General features: G+C 45.4%; 2 protein-coding genes across 2 annotated transcripts; one reads left to right on the forward strand and one right to left on the reverse strand.

Annotated features, from left to right (window-relative positions):
- The first annotated feature begins 148 nt into the window (after positions 1 to 148).
- Positions 149 to 1,976, forward strand: LOC135396911 (cilia- and flagella-associated protein 36-like). The gene is made up of 8 exons (XM_064628141.1): positions 149 to 277; positions 367 to 428; positions 532 to 639; positions 697 to 935; positions 996 to 1,137; positions 1,201 to 1,314; positions 1,373 to 1,649; positions 1,734 to 1,976. Exons 1-8 carry the CDS (start codon positions 166 to 168, stop codon positions 1,739 to 1,741), a joined length of 1,062 nt encoding a protein of 353 aa, XP_064484211.1. The 5' UTR covers positions 149 to 165; the 3' UTR covers positions 1,742 to 1,976.
- Positions 1,977 to 2,046: 70 nt separating this feature from the next.
- Positions 2,047 to 17,178, reverse strand: LOC135396910 (serine/threonine-protein phosphatase 4 regulatory subunit 3-like). The gene is made up of 14 exons (XM_064628140.1): positions 16,534 to 17,178; positions 16,039 to 16,094; positions 15,134 to 15,232; positions 13,857 to 14,126; positions 12,584 to 12,754; positions 12,294 to 12,482; positions 10,561 to 10,710; positions 10,436 to 10,480; positions 7,618 to 7,866; positions 7,412 to 7,505; positions 6,627 to 7,101; positions 5,188 to 5,375; positions 4,954 to 5,114; positions 2,047 to 3,190 (listed from the first exon to the last, which is right to left on the reverse strand). The coding sequence occupies exons 1-14, from the start codon at positions 16,673 to 16,675 to the stop codon at positions 3,083 to 3,085; spliced, it is 2,397 nt and encodes a 798-aa protein (XP_064484210.1). The 5' UTR covers positions 16,676 to 17,178; the 3' UTR covers positions 2,047 to 3,082.
- Between the last annotated feature and the right edge of the window lie 99 nt (positions 17,179 to 17,277).

Consider the following 17,277-nt stretch of genomic DNA (forward strand, 5'->3'; position numbering starts at 1 on the left):
AGACACGTTTTTACTAATAGATTTTCGTTGTATATCGCTCGGAAGTAGCAGATAAATCAGATACACACAGAGTTCGGCGCTGCAGATGTACATGCAGACGACATGTAGCTATGGCAACGTATCTGTTTGTAAACAGTAACATCCCATACATCATACGCTGAAGAAATGTCATCGGCGGACGATGAAACTACGTGGGTCTTTGAATCCCTCGTAGGATACTTGAAGGGACCAGCATGGAATATCCCGATCCTAACGTTCATCGAGCAGAAATCAGTGGGTAAGAAAATAACTCTAACCTGAAACCAATGATTATAGTAAAAATAGCAAAAAGGAAAATTAAGTACGTGGAGTGTCCGTCTGTTCCAGTATTTGAGCCTGACGTGGAAAGCGAAGAATACAGGAAAATCCACAATGAATTCAAGAATCTGGTGACAGCAATTCTAGTACAAATTTAGAAATTGCAAATACCTGTACAGCAATGTTCACCACACGGGTCAACTCGTTAACCGCACACACTATCATGCTTTTCAGGTTGATTTCATGCTAGGCAGTCACATGGAAGACATGGGTATCACTCCTGAGCAGTTTGAAAAAGTATGTGGCAAAGCAAATAGAAATGTAGTCGCAAAATTCCATCAGGTAAGTCACCATTCTCCCATTATGACACGAGATATTGACCTTTCACTTTACAATCAGGGCCTGTTCGAACAGGTGTGGGCAGCTGACGACTACGAAATTTTCAAACGCATGATGACACAGAAGAACATTGAACTCCAACTGCAAGCTCTCGAAATCCTGGCTCAACGTCACGGCATGCTGTCCGAGATACTGCAGGCCCCTCACGTGAACCCCGACGAGATCACGGAAGATAAGTCGGACACGGAAGAAAACTCCGCCCAGGGCGACGAGGAAACTCTCATGGCTGTTGTCATCAAGTACTAGACGTGCCACCGAAAATTCATGTTCGTTGAGGCGTATTTTTTGTTATCTCGCAGGAAGTCTATCGAAGAAATGGCAGCCGAAGAAGAAAAAGACAGCATGGAAAAGAAAATGATGGAAGAAGCGATTCAAGCGACACTCGCCGAAAAAGAAAGGCTAGAGGAAGAGAACAACAAGGAAAAAGAATTGCTCGACAAGGTCAGTCCTCGGTTAAAAAAAGAGAGAGATTGAGATTTCGACAAATATTTCGTCTCGCTCCAGGCACTGAAGCTTTCACTGGCAGAAAAAGATATGACAGATACGTCAAATGAAGAAGAGGCTGTCACGGAGCAGTCTAACGAAGAAGCAAGTGCAACAGATGCAGCGAGTGAAAATGTGCATATTATGACTAAGAATTTTTAAACACTGAAATTTATATCAACAACCTCTGCAGGACGACGACACACGGCGGCGGCGCGATGTCAGTAGCGCAGACATGAACAAGCGTCGGGAATATTTGCGCTCCCAGCGAGACAAACTGGTAGCCATGAAAAAAGCAGAGCGAGAAAAACAGCTCGACGGTTACGACCCTCCGGAACGGCCACGGTCTTCACGAGCTGCTCGAGCAGCCCTCAGAGGGGACGTCGTCTCTCCTCCGAACACCGAAACAGACGACAGCGCGCTCGCCTTTCGCAAGTCGCTGGCTGCTCGTCTTAAAGCTGAAGTTGTTGGTCGGTATTGAGACACACGTTTCAGTTTCGTTGAGGAATTGGTTGGCTGAACGTTTACAAAAAACAAACATTTTTATTTTGCAGATTCGTAATCCTACGAGTGGTCAACATGCTTTCCGCCAGCGTAGCCCATAGGAAAGACGGCCGTCTTCACAAAATGCTCCGCTGTCATTCGAGCCACACGGATTTAAGCCTAACACGTCTACAGGCGAAGAAACATCCGAGGCTTCTCCAAATTTGCAGCAAGCAGAACTTTACACCAACTCTTTTTGCTTCCATGTAAAAATGTTAATGCCTTTATCCCAATAAAACGTTTCAAGTTACTGCTTCGGGACATTTGTCTTTGTCTGCGCTTCCCCTCTGCTGATCTTTGAGAAGTCTTCGTCGGACACTCGGGTTTCTGGGCACAGCCGAAACAACAGCTTTTATTATAATAAAAAGAACAACACCAGGAATATTTTCTACAGACACATTTTCCCTACCTCTGCCGCCAAACACACTTTGTCTTTATGCTGTCTTGAGAGAAGCAACTTGGGGAGCGACAGGAGGGGAAGGGAGACAGTCGACCCAAAATGTCGTCACCAATTTCTGGCACCACCCTCTCAGTCACGCGCGACACTCGGCGACGGCACGTCATCGACGCCCTTTCGTCGATGGTCTCAACAGATGATCCTCGCGCGTCCCACCTCCGCATGTGAAAAAGAGCCAACAACTACGGGGAGGAAAACAAAACAGAGGAAAGAAGGGAATAGATGTTTCGCATCTTGGGAAAACAGGGCGCAGATGCCAGCCGCGTAGCTGTCCGCTCAAACTTAAAAAGAACTGTCCCGTAGTGCAAGCTCTCCTAGAATTCTACTTTCCGACAACTCCGTGTTCACCCGGGGTGCCGCGCACAGTTCCAACACTGGGCTGAGAAAATACGAGAAGGTGGGCAGCGTTCTGCGCCCCGTTAAGGCTTGCTTCCCCGACGAACCTGGGGTGATCCGTCGTCATTTTCACGGCCCTCGCGAGTCACTGCAGACGTCGTCCGTGAGGGGGAGGGGCAGTCCTCTTTCTCTTCTTTTTTTTTTTTTCCTCGCGTGTCAATGCACTGTGGCAGCTTTGATGATACGCAATATATATATATATATAAATTGTTATATATATATATGTATGTATACGTCATTTTGTGTATATAGAATATCTATGTATGTATAACTATGTACAAAAGCCAGCAGAATATGCGCATGGTAGGAGAGGGAGATAGATAGAGAGAGAGAGATCGATCAGTCGTGTAGGCGGGCAGTGACACGGGGGGAGGGGGTCGCGGAATGCGCGCCGATGGTCCGTGGCACTGCACTTTCGGAGGGAGCAGCCTCACGACACGTGTTGCGCATCGTCCTCTGCTGTACAGAGTGCTTATTCTTGCTTCAACAGGTGTTGCTGACATTGCGCTAAGACGATAGACGGGGCCTCTTCGCAGAAGGCAGTCCTGCGCCCTGCTCCTCCTCCTCTTCCTCCTCTTCGTCAGAGTCTTCGTCCGGATAGTCCACGAGGCCACCCTGGAAGGTTTTTAGGGCAGATACAGTCACATACTTGTCTCTTTTAAGTGGGAGGACGTGGCTCTCAAAATGGTGAAAAATGGCCAGAAGCTCGATTCTTCAAAAACATATTACAAGTTTATTATCCGAACTATCAATTCATGAAGTGTTTTGCAAAAATTCAACCACAAAATGTTAATGAAAGCGCTATATTTGTATCCGCTTGGCAGTACAGTAGAACCTTGTTGTAGCGAAGGTGGTGGGGTCACTAGAACACTTCCCTATATCAGTATCTTCACTACATCAGTAGTTCATGGCTGGGGTTTCAACAGATTGGGACCGCAGATTTACTTCCATATCTTCGCTATATCTAGAGCCTGAAGTTTTCTGGAAGTATTTTTTTCTAAATTCGGGGATTAAAAATCAGGTAAATAAACATGTGCTCTAAATTCATGCAAATTCGGGTGGAAAAACTTCCGGTACGCCAAATTTGGGGGGAAATAGGGTTCCTTTACTCAAACTAACTGAACTCGCTCGGTATAAATGGTGATGTAACTGCGTTTGCTGCCAAACAAGTTAGTGTGCATTCCTACAGACGTCTCAGTGAGGGCAATTTGCCGGGTAAAAACCGGGTTTCACCCTAAAACTTCAGGCTCTACCTGATGAAGTAAAACACCGCCGCCATGCTGGTCGCATCCGAGAGTATGATTCAGCAGCTTTCGTTTGCCACTGTGTTTGAAGTCATGGCTCCCACGTAGGTCAAGCTATGTCACATTTTTCATGCCTATTGCACATAACCGTTGCGTGCTGATTTCTCAGTTCGCATTTTTGAGCCAGCCACTCACGCTATTTTTCACCTCTCTCAGCCTGCACTTGACAGATTCTAATGAGACCAGCACTGTAGCGTTCATGAATAAATCCTTCAGGGGGTGATGTTACTTTGATTGTTGAGAGTTCAGTGTGTGATTTGCACTTGGAATTGGGACATAGCGAGGACACTTATTTTGGCCATTCCAAGTTTTGTGTACATGCCACTAAAAATTTTTGTGTGTGAAGAAGAAGAAGAAGCAGAAGAAGAAAAGCCTCACCCCCTGCAGTAACCTTATAGCTACATGAAAATCCTATTTTCAGAGTATTTTTCGAGACTTCACCTCTGTGTAAACTTCAATATACTGTAACTTTTTTCTGAATGGAGATATCTAAAATCAGAAGTCAGATTCGAGATTAGCATGTCAAAATACACGTGACTGCACAGACTCATTAAGATACATGAAAAATAAATAAATCAATAAAGGTTTTTGTTTTTAAGAGCCACATCACCCCCCCCCCCCCCCACCCCCTCAGTGTAGTTAGCTCATCACTCCCTCAGTTTACTTATACAAAAGAAAGGTGCAAGATATCAATGTATTGTTTCTATGTCTGTTGTAACATACCTTAAACTTTAGTGAAGAACAAGATATGAAAGCAACAGGAATTAGCTGAGGCGAGTTTCAGCTCAAGGGGTCTAGGTTCAAATTCTGGAGCCTTGCTGACAGGCATTGTAAATAGCATTGTAAATAGTAAAAAGTGCATTGCATTGCATAGTAAATGCATTGTAAATAGTGTCAGGGCGTTCAAAAGATTATACGCATTCCGTCGGTCTGGCCGAGGAACCCTTGCAAAACACTGCGGAGCAAGTTTGAGGACCTCTGGACTACACACACACACTAACAACTTACGTAATGACATAATCCGCACCGGTGGCATGGTTTCCCCAACATTTATGACAAAATGTAATATCTCACCTTCCGCGATAATACAGGTGACTTCACTTCCACCACGGTTGGACTGAGCGGAGAGGCCGGATTGGCTGACGGACTTCTTCGCCCCGGACTGCTGTTGTTCAGCACAGGAGATCCAGCTCTGTTCAACGTGCGCACATTCTCTTTCCCTTCGCTCTCTCGCGCTGCACAGAAAACAACATCAACTAAGCAACTAGCCACTGTATAAAAACTGCGGCGGCGCGTGCCGACTCGTACCCTTCTTGTCGAGCATCTTGCCGAGTTGGTCGAATTCTGCGTCCAACTTCCTGTTGAGTGAGTCCGCAGCAGATATTTGGTCCGAGGAGTCCTCTAGGTCTTCGTCTTCATTAAACCACATCTCTTCTTCCTCCTCTAACTGCCGCGGATCTCTTCGAAACCGCGTGTTGCGCAGTATGGAGGGCATACTACAAATGTGAATACAACTTTTCAAGATTTCTTCTTCTTTAATGGGATAGTTCGCTTGTGACGGGTCAGATTATACTTAGGGCCTGACTTTTTAGGGTTAAACCCGTATCCGCCCGATATTTACCCCCCGAACGAAATCTGTAAAATTCGTGTTTAACCCGAATCTACCCGAAAACATCCGGGTCGCGTGGCACACTCATAAGCGTGCATTAAAATAAAGTTTGATAACATTGCTAAACATTAGTTCCATGTTAAGACAAACTTTTATATAAAAAAAAAAAAAAAATCACCCGAATTCCTGACAACAGAATATGCCGTAACGGGATTTAACCCGAATACATCCGCATTTTCAAATGAAAAATATCACCCGATATTTACCCCCCGAATTTGGCCAAAAATAAAACCCCAAAAAGTCAGGCCCTAATTATACTCTGATAGTTATTTGGAATATGCAAGGGCGTTCGCCTACGACCTGGCCACGTAGGGCAATGCAGTGGCCACCTGTTGGCTGTCAATTTTTTGCTACCATGCGGTCACCCCAGAGAGAATGTCATGCAACGTAACGCGATCAGATGCTCTCTAGTCGGCATATAACATTGGAAATACGACAATTTCCAGCAAATCCTCTTACAACCAGCTACCAGCACCACAGACTACACCGCATTCCAAACGTCCCATATTTGCTGATATACTTGCTGCCTGCTAGAGCCTGGTTAGTTCTGCAGCACCTTCACTGCGATACAATTTATGGAGCATTATATGCAATTTTTCATCAAGGGCTTCTCTAATGGCACATGTTCTTGCACGTGGCAGATATTTTAACGTAAAGATGACAGATATTGATTGTGAGATTTTGGCACCTTCAACATTATTTACAGTTTTAGAAATGACCCTGCATAAAAGCTCATCACTCATTAAAATCTCTCGATACACTTCATTTGCTACGGTTCTGACCTGTTAACACTTGGAGTGGACTTTTTCTTTGCACGGATTAAATATGCTTTAAAATGAAAAATATCTTATATGTGTGGGATTCTAAAATGAAGGCATGTACCCAAACCAGGAGCTGAAACACAATCCCAGCGGAGGCATGCCATGCTGATAAATGGTAAAAAGCGGGAGAGCCTGAGACAAACCGCCTGCCTTTTGGGGTGGTCAGATACTTGCGAAAAGGTATATTCCGCACCAGCCAGTGCTAACCTCCCTCGGTCTGGCAACATGCTGAGAACGAGTCCCGCAGAAATTCTCACCTTTCCAGAGAAGGTCTTTCTTTCAACCGGTCCTGATGCTGTTCATAGCGCAGACGTAAGCTCTTAAACGTCTGCACATAGTCCACCTTGTCGAGCACTTTACCGTAGCGCTCGACAACGTGCGAGCACAGAGAGCGAACGTCTTCCACTCGGATGAACTCGAATAGCTCGATGATGGCAGAGTCGAGCAGGTTGTAACGACCCTTATTGCGCTGGAAGGCATCCACGACGGGAGCGAACAGGTTTCCATTGACAATGTATCGGTTGTAGAACTCATCCTTGAGGCCTACAATCTTGCGCATGAAACGGAGGGCGCACAGCACCAAGAAGGTGAACTTGGACTGCATCAGCACAAGGACTCTGCGGAGAAGGTCCTTGTGGAGGACGTAGTTCTTGATGTGGTACGTGTGGTGCTCCACGCAGAAGGAGAGTAGCTCGACAATCAGGCCCAGCAGTTGCGCCGTCTGATTCATCTCTGCGGACAAAAGCAACCGGTGAAGTACTCAGCCTTAGCCAGAAAGGTGCACTCTCACTTGCACCTCTAAACAAACAAAGGCTGTTATGGCATCTAAAAATGTTTAAAAAAGGGCTACAATCCAACAGAGTTGATTAAAAAGCAGGCAACCCCGAAAATGACACATTTAGGAGTTCGTAGGCATTTATAGGCAAATGCCTAAATATCTGGGCCCTAAATTATTATTATTAGTTACCCACAACCAGCGTACTGGCATACAAAAGGGCTAATAAGGCACACACGTAACAATAAGAGAGCGTGGAAAGCCCACCTTTACTGGGCGTCTCGCCCGTTGTGTTGGCCAGGACTGGTGCGATGAGAACGTGCATACAGTGCTTGTAGAAAAAGCTAAAGAAGTCCGACTTCTGCAATGCAAACGGCAGATCTCTCTCACCAACATGTCCAGTCGAACGGAAGAAAACGAATCGGATCAAACGCTGTTACGTCAAACTCTACCCAAAGGGAAGGAAGACCCACCGTCTCCGTGGGCAGCATGTTCTCTGGGTCGAGCAGCATCCGGAGGATGCCGGATAGCTGCACTGCTCCACCGAGCTCCGGATCTGGATCGCAGATCATCTGTTCAATTATGACGTTGATGAGGAGTTGATCGTCGTCTTGCATGTTGGACTGCAGTAGCGCATACTCGCGCACCATGGACGGACTGAAGTCCACTAAGTAGGAGAGGATGTCGATGGATGCTGTCTTGATGACTGGGTCATCCATACCCTAAGGAGATTGAGAAAACAGATTGAAATTAAATTAAATGAAATTTTAATTCAGTTTATTTAAAATTAATTTTTACAAATTAAAAACAAAAAGTTTGGGATTTACATTGGTAGACGGAGCGAGACGGCTGAAACGAGTAACGCAATGTTCGGTTCCATCACAACACCCTATCTATTCGGAAGCAACAGAGAGAGTTTGTGACTCATTTACATCTAGCTGCTGCTATGCATCACTGCTATCAGATACACAGGGTGTCCACCATCACTATAGAAGTAATTATTATGGGTGTGCGAATATTCGAATTTTCGAATCGAATCGAATATCAAACGCTCGAACTATTCGATTCGCGAATCGAATATTCAATATTCGATTTTTCGAATATTCGACTATCGCACAAATATGAACGACACATCCCGAAAGTGGGCTTCACCTGATGCTTCCGTGCATGAGGTGAAGCCTCCTTTACGAAATTGCCCTTGCTGCAGGACCAACACAGGACGGACGGTGTTTAGTTTAAGATAACGTTATCCAAAGTTAGTTTTGTAGACATCGTCTCAAGGGGCGGCAAGGGCGGGCATCAAGGGGCAGCGCCCCTCCCACATGCAGTTTAGCGGTGCCGACGAGGGACTTTGGTTTGATGTCTGTGAGGTTCCCTTTAAAAAGTTGTCTCTCGAATAACGACTACAGCCCATGAACAAGAAGGGTGTCTTAAAGATGTCCTTTGCATCTAAAATTTCAGTAGTGCAACTTCGTAGGACGAGTGCAAAGAAACTAAAGGGTGTTCATGGCAAAGCTGAGGCAGGATGCCAATTCGTTTGTTTCACAAATGGCCTGTGGTTGTCTGAAACAATTACAGCCTAATCCGTATAAGATGCTACTGCCTGACATAAAATTTTGAAATGAAGATAACCATTCTAGTACTCCAGTAAGTGTAGGCTCACCTGAAAATCAGGAAGCACTCATATAAAATTAGAGTAGGGGCTTTAAACAGAAGAATTGCATGTCTCTCTTGTGACAGTTAATGCCAGAAAAATTACACTAAAGCCATGGGGTACAAAATGGAAACTTTTAGTGCGAAAGTCACATATTTTAAATGTTGCGCAAATATTCGATATTCGATTCGGTATTCGGAATTTTTTCCCCCATTCGATTCGATATTCGATTCGACTTAAAATATTCGGATTCGCACACCCCTAGTAATTATTAAAAACAGAAAAATTACTTTTTCCCAGTTTTAACCTATGGCGATGTACTCTGCGCCTAAAGGCCCACCTTTAGAGGGCACAGGAAAGCTTCTGTCGATGCAATTAACTTTCGTTAATTAGTTATTTTTAGTCATCCAAGATGTGTGATTGACACAATGAGAACATCGGATCCCTTGGGGCACTGGTAACATTACTTTTCAGAACAAAGAATCGAGTTATAGCGTGAGGAAAGGGCCTGGAAATAAGGGGATCTGGTGGTCATTTTTCGACAGAGCTCCTGTTTTCTTTTCCTCTGTATGCAGGGAAGGGAAAATGTTGTCGCAGAGGGGACAGATTGCTGTGACAGCATTCCCCATTGAAACCAGAAAGGTAGTCTGTGGAGATGGGAAAAAAAGGATCCTTTAGAGGTACAAAGCTACAATCCACGGGTTTTGTGACGTTGTATCGCCCGCTACAACTTTCTCACTGACATTTTGGCTATAATCCTCGTAATTACAAAGCGAATTAATTGATTACAAAACCAAAAATAGTCTGAATATCCTCACATCACTGGTAACACTATGCAGTCTGTATTTTTTGTGTGTGATCAACCTTTTTTTTTCTAAGCTTTAGCTAATTTTTGATGAAACACCCTGTATACACTTCGCACTCAGTACTGGGCTCACACCATCTCGTGCATTATTTTCTTCACCTTTTTTTCCTCACCTGAAACTGTCAGGGTGTCTACTAAGCTGTAGTCTTCAAATTCCCTGACTTTCCCAGGTTTTCACTGACTATTTCAAGCGAATTCCCTGACCAAAACAAAAGGGAACTTGGTGCCTGCCGATACAGATCCTTCATAAAGAAGATCATTTATTGAAAAATTCGTAAAAGTGCCCTATTTTTCTGCCTCTGAGCTTGTCGTATTGGAGAACTGCTACTCGTGGCAACGTTGCCGGGGCGGGGCCACTCAACCACTCATCAGCACTCGCGATTCACTGTGCATCGTGCCATTTTCCCTGACCTTAGCTGCCTTTTTGGCAAATTCCCCGGCAATCCCCTGACTTTTCCAGTCACATCAAAATTCCCTCATAATTCCCTGTTTTCCAGGTTGGTAGACACCCTGACTGTGCTCTTTCGCCTAACATCACCAGATTCTACCATTTCACAGCTACTAACGTAAAACTATAAATAAATAAAACAATTTATATATATAACTATATATAAACTATAAAACTATATATAAATATTTCTGCCCCTGATTTTGTCAAAAAAAAAAAAAAAAATCCGTCCACACGAGCATCCATGAAGCCTGCACAAGGTTACTATAGGGGGCATTCACAATGCAACGCAAACCAAATGTCAGGAATGCTACTTAGACTTACCAATGTGATTTCCAATGCTTGAAGGATGCCTAAATTTGAAAGTGTCTGCAAAGACAGGGTAAGAAGCGGGCGTCAGCAAGCATGCGTTGAACTGCGAGGCGAGAAAATGCGGGGGTATTACTCACTTTAAAGAATGATTCTCTACACTGTGGTTGTAGCGTCTGTGAAAATGTACAAAACTCCTTGAGAAAGAGCACCAGGTCACGACGTTTGTCGTCGTCCGTCGCTTCGTCGGTGAGCTGCGCAAACAGCTCGCTCAGGAAGCGCTCGTCCTCCTGCATTCATAATAAATAAATAATAATAATGAAATTGTTAAGAAATTCAAGCCACTTATGCTCCTGAGTAACACACAAGTCTGATACAAAGCCTTTACAAGTACAGTCGCCGACCGATTTTTCGGACATGCTCGATTATTCGGACTCGTTCGCGGAACGGCCGCGGGTCCCATTGAGGTGATGTATAAGAACGTCCAAAATTTCGGACGCCGTGCAGCTCAGTCGCTCGATATTTCGGACTCTGTTTGCCCAACCCGCGAATTTCTCTCTCGGGGTGACGGAAAATATTTGTATCATCTGAAATTCGTATGAAAAGAAATCAACCAACTAAAATAATGAAGCAAAAAAATTGGCAGTGATGATTGTTGACTTTCCATTCCTCTGAGTAGAAGAGATCTGTCGTAGCGCCTTTGCATCTTCGTTTTTGGCCCAGCACGTGCAGTCTGCCCGCAAGTCGCGCGACAGCGCTGTAAAGCGTTAGGTGAAGCCGACTTGGGGACTTCATGACGACGGTGCTTCTGATAGTGTACATTGACGAAATGTCGCTTCGGAAAATAGAAGCTAATGTTAGGCTGTCAGAGCTGGAAGCACGTTAGGAAAGCATCGACAAATTTTTCCACCCTACTAGGGCTTAGTAAAGTTTATTTTGAAGCGAAATTCGTTTTTTCAGATTGCTCGATTATTCTGACTTTTGCGCGATCCCCGCCGAGTCCGAAAAATCCGACGGCGACTGTATACAACTGAGCCTCTGTGTGCAACCTTTCTACTATTTTTGCTGCAATGACATCTACATACCAGTATGTACCTGCTACAGAAAATTTAGGACCGCATAGCAATTCAGTGGCCCACAACAGGAGTGTTAAGAAACAGGAAATGCATCTGTGTCAATGGGACGGACAATCAGATCAGGCTCCTTTTCTCGGTTTGGGATTTTTCCCCTTATTGCATACAGAGGTTCAATTGTGCTGTACAGTTAGAGCCTGAAGCGTTAGGGTTTAACCCGACTGTTCCTGGAATCTGCGCCCCGAGTTGAAGGTTGCCTCTTTAGGGTGAAACCCCATTTTTACCTGGCAAATTGCCCTCACTGAGACGTCTGTAGCAATGCACACTAAGTTGTTTGGAAGCAAATGCAGTTACATCACTGTTTGTACGAAACCAGTACGGTTAGTTTGAGTAACTGAGCCCGATTTCTCCCCAAATTTAGGAAGTTTTGGAAGAACTGGAAGTTTTTCCATCCGAATTCACATGAATTTAGGGCGCATGTTTATTTACCCTATTCTTACCCCCTGAATTTATCAAAAAAATATTTCCCAAAAACTTCGGGCTCTATGTATAGTGCACATGTCCAACGCAATATCCAAGTAACTACAGTGGAAGCAGGAAGTTGAGAGATCCTACTGTTAAAGCATCAGGGGCATCGAATAAATGAAGCTTTTAATTTCCCTTCACTTATCTGATAGGACTGCTTGCCCTTTTGTTTCCTTTCATTGTAAACACTGTTTGCACCATGATAACTTGCAGGGAACTTTGCAAAAAACATGAAAAAAAAAAAAGGGGAAAGAGCATAACCGAGGAAGATGTACCTGCAGCATTGAGACTATGTCTGCCTTGTTGAAGAAGATGAATGAAGAGAGGGTGGACAGCATGTTGTCCTCAAACACCGAGGGTGTCGGGAGGACAACATCTTGGATGTACTGCACTCTGTACGTCTGATGGATCTTCGCCAGCAACTCGGGGTTGCCCAACGGGATCACTTCGCGGAAGCGCGACACCTGCAACAGTCCACGTGCCGATTGTGAGGATTTCACTTTCAACAGCTACGCGAGGATTTCAAAAAAGAAAGAAAGGAAAAGGAAATTTCCGAGGCAGGTACCTGACGAAGGTAGTCCCTATGCCGTCTGCGCTGCGCCGCTACCGTGGTGGGCTCGTACTCCAGGACACCAACCACGTCCAGGATGACGTCATCCGCGAACATGGCGTCAAACAGCGCATTTTTGTTCAACAGGAAGATGCCTTTGAAGATGTCGTACAGCTGATGTAGGCCCTGTTGGGTGACATGTAATTATGCTCTATGCTGCCAACTCTCTCGTTAAGTGGTGCACAAGACCTTAATTGGTGATGGTCCGTCGTTTAATTGGAGCTATCGTGTATTACTTCTTTTGAATCTAGTTCACTAGTGATGGTGTTTTAGCTGGCAGCACCAAACTGCATGCATGTAACGTGCACTCCTAAAGAATAATGGGGCTAAATGATTCCCTGCGAGATCAACCTACAGGGGGCGACACTGTCAATTTTCTAGTGTGGATAACACGTGGGCTGATGTTCAGAGTTGATGGTTCTTTTCCGAAATTCTTGTGTATATTCACCGGAATCACTTGTGACGCGATGGTATGATACTGTTCGGTTCCCCAATGCTCCACCAACTGCACTGAATGCGGAATAAATGTGTAAAAGCAGACGACGCGTCCACACTAGGGTAGTTCTCCGTTCTCCGCAGCGCGCAGACATCGTTCGATCTTAGAGCGAATAGGGTCCAGAATTAGAAACACTGTATCTTGCAAGCATTAAAGCACTGCAGAAACATTTGTTGCCAATATATGATTGGAAAACTGCCCACATCCACGATGCCTAGCAGTTTCTGCGAATCTGCAAGATTTCGCAGAATTGGACATGTTTTGCAGAACATATCATTTCCCGCAGAATTTTCCTCTCTTTTTTTTTGCGGTATATTACAGAATTATGGGCATTCTCTTGCTTGGTATCACCATTCTGCAAGTTGGCTTCACCTCACACTTCCTAAAGGGTCAGTTCACAGTAAATTAGATTAGCCTTTTTTTTTTTTTTTAAATTAACAGTTTTTCTATAGCTCTCGCACTAATAAATGCGCCATTGTGCGCCAGCAGAAGTTCGTGTGTTCAGTAGACAGAGTTATATGTGTGTAAATCTCACTTTGGTTTATCTGCACACAACCTGTATATGACCACTTATGATAAATTGAGATTCACTTGTGCTCGGTGCATTTGGGGCAATCCCTGGAGAATGCCGAGACTTCATTTTCCCGATTGTGTTCTTTTATCCGCAGATGTGTAAATCCCCCTTGAGAAAGCTAGGGGCTTTAACAATGCCCCACATCCACGTGCGCCTACCTGCCGGTCGTCCAGTTCCTCGCACGTCCTGAACAGCGCTAGCAGCTGCCTGATGTAGTTGTCCGTCTCCAGGGCAACGGCCAACTTTTCTCTCCTCATGGGTGACGGGAGGCAACTCTGGAGGAGCTCCGCGATCTCTTCCAACCGCCCCACCTCGCAAGGGGGGAGATCGATTCCTCCGTTGCTGTCACCCCCCGTGTCATCCAGCCGCTCGTCCTCCGACTCTACGACATCTTGTGTGATGTCCACTGACGGGTCTTTGCCCTGCACCTGTTATCGAAGTGAAAAATAGACCGTCTGATTACACAAATATTCCCCTCGCAGCAGCTACGTATGCACATAAGAACACCCTTACTGAAAGTTCGCAATATGTGAGGCTCCATGGCACGCAATTTGGGCCCCGCGTTTTAGGGTCAAACCAAGTAAAACCACGACCTACGAGATCATAGCGACCATGTCATAATCGGCAACCCCTATGAAGAGTCCGTCCGCACGATCCGCTACTCATCGGCCCGCAAGATGTACATCATGATTGGGCAATAGAAATTCGAATTTTGAACGCGCCGAAGCGGACGAACGACTACCGTAGCAGACGACGGCAACAGCTCGTATGAAAACGCGTAGACTGATGATCACAATTAACTTTAGAAAGAAGCACCTCTCGTGGGACATCCACCGCTTATACAAATATACTAAGGTAAGCTAAAGTGGAAAGTACTGTAGAAATTGAGGAAGCTATAACCGGGCCGATGAGTAGCGCCACCGCTGGCCTCCAAATGCGGCGCTGGGGAGGGGTCCATATGACATGGTCGCTATAATCTAGTAGGTCGTGAGTAAAACGTGTTGTTGCCCCCACAAGTTGTACTCGCCCCCTCATTGTCGCTTACGATGAAACCCAAACCCCCCCTTAAAAATATCGCTTGCCAAACCATCGGTAAAGAGCAGACACGAGCGGTACGGACGGACACGGACAACCCTCGTGTGTTCTCTTTAACGGTGCTCTGTGTCAACCAACATGCTCTACACCTTCTCGCCCTTGCCAAAGTGCAAATTCAGTCGACCACACGGACACTGGAGAACACTGAACACCGCATACTCGGCAGTGTACCTCGTATTCATCCGAGGTGCGAGAAGCACTTTTTACAGCATATTTCCCACCAGAAGATCTGCTCTTTCGTACGACATTGCCAAATTTTATCCTGTTTTACAGCCTCTAACATAAAACCTGATTTTTAAATTGTTTGCCCCCCACCCCCCCCCCTCGGCCAGATACGCACCTGACATATCTTTTCCCAGATTTCGTCGCAGCCTGCTTTCTCCTGAAAGCTGAGGGCCAGGTCGTAGTTTTCTCCTTCTGACCATACTATCAACGTTTCCTGGAAAATCGTACAACACCTCATGAGCACCAGGGAATGCACTGCAATTTCGAAACGCTTGGGATCGGCAGACACTCTCAGATAGTATCGCGACAGCACATTTCTCGCTCGGAACAGACGCGATAGCCCTTTAAGACTTGTTCCGCTAATCGCTTCCTCCTGTGAGCACGTACGTTTGCCTAGCCACCAAGCAAAAGCTCCCCCCAATTTACGAGTCTCTGAGGGATCACATGCAGGCAGCTTCACATCATGAAACACTGTCACTAGATGGCCACGACTTCCACTGAGGAGCTTCCACTGAGGAAGAAGAAAAAAAAAAAAAGAGAAGGAAGGAAGGAAGGTCTGTCTACACACCTGAAGCACCCGCTGTGGTCCGCACTTATCTAATCGGAGTCGGGACTTTACGTGCCCCTTATCTTTACAAATGGGAGAAGTGCAGACCACAACCGTCCGCCACAATCACTGATAGACATGCAGTCTAGCGTCTTCCTTTCGTGGGCGTGTAAGTAGACACCGCAGGTGTGCCGGGATTTTATTTGTCGTAAACAATGTTGCGCTGCACATTCTTCGACAAGTGTGGCTGGCTATGCTGGCAAACGTGCTTCATAATTATTGGCACTTTAATTGCTCGTGTTTATCGGCAATTAAGGAACATACCTGACCATGTTTCCATCGGAGGACAAAGAAAACCATTATGTATTCTACATTAAAACACGAGACAAAATGCAGAAAGAAGTTGGGTACAACGAACAGTTCTGCCCCCCCCCCCCCCCCCTTTCCAAGAAAGCCAAGAAAAATGAACTCACCTGTTGTTTTTGGTATGCTGTGTCCTGTTGAATTTTTGATTCTAACAATATGGTTCCTGAAAAATCGATAACATCTCGAATACATAAGATACGGTCGTAATGTCAGAACAAAGGGTTCGACCATCAATTATGAAAACAAAACGACAAAAAAAAAAAAACACTTTACATTTAACTCCGCAGAGAGTTCCACGTACATAAACATAAGCACACACAAAAAAGAACGAATTCACAAAGTTGGCAATGATGCGTCAGCCGCGAGCTCGAAGAGCGTAAGGTGGTGTTACCTCAATGTAAACAATGAACCCCTGTCACCCATCCCATCCCAAAACGGCCATGTACTCGGGCCACAACACAAACAACGCTGCATGCCGCTGCCATTACGGAACAGTTTTTCGTACGCTTTCAAGACCTGCAGCGACGAAATTGTGGCCCCAGCCATACATTTGAGAATGAAAGGCCAGGTCACAGGGGCATAGCCTACGCTGTGCTACGTACCGTCTGCTTCTGCACGGACCAGCAGAGACATGCCTTTCAGTCTTTCCACATAGGAAGACGACACATGGCCTGTGCCACGGTCGTCCCACTGTCTTTCGGCATTTAAGGCGTACAATTTTACACGTCTTCTTGTGTCCGCCATGGTCGTCGCTGCTTGCAAACGACGTCAGGTTCCCGTGCACTCTTTGCAAATTGTGTCACTGATTACATACCCAGCGTAATTTCTGTAACACAGGTATTTCACAATGAACACTCGCAGTCCGTGGAAGGTCCACTTTGAATGATGCACTTCTTGCGAGCACTCAGATTTCACAGACAACCAGTGGGTTTTTGCGGCGATACTGAAAGCGTTAGGGTTAAAAGCCCAGTGTTTTAGGCTTAGCTCCTATCATGGAAGATGCCAGTGTAGCCTGCATTTAGGCTTCGAAACAGTAACACAACGGTGACACGAAGGAAATGATGAACTTGGAGCTTCTTGGTCGCTGAGAAGGAATACGAACACTCGAGAAATGTGTCCGGTGATGTTTTTTAAAAGCATTTGTTAGAAAAACATGTAAAACACCACATACCACGGCAAAAACTCACCGATCACTCACTTCACCTACAGGGTGATTGTAACGCCATTTTGAAATCGCTCAAAACACTACGGGGTTTCGCATAATGGCAGCACGGAGCCCGCCAAAATCAAACGCATTAATAGTAAACAGTATTGATCTGAAATCGGCTGTGGTTGTAATTCGCGGC

Source organism: Ornithodoros turicata, chromosome 6 (assembly GCF_037126465.1).
Source record: "Ornithodoros turicata isolate Travis chromosome 6, ASM3712646v1, whole genome shotgun sequence".
Classification (NCBI taxonomy): Eukaryota; Metazoa; Arthropoda; class Arachnida; order Ixodida; family Argasidae; genus Ornithodoros; species Ornithodoros turicata.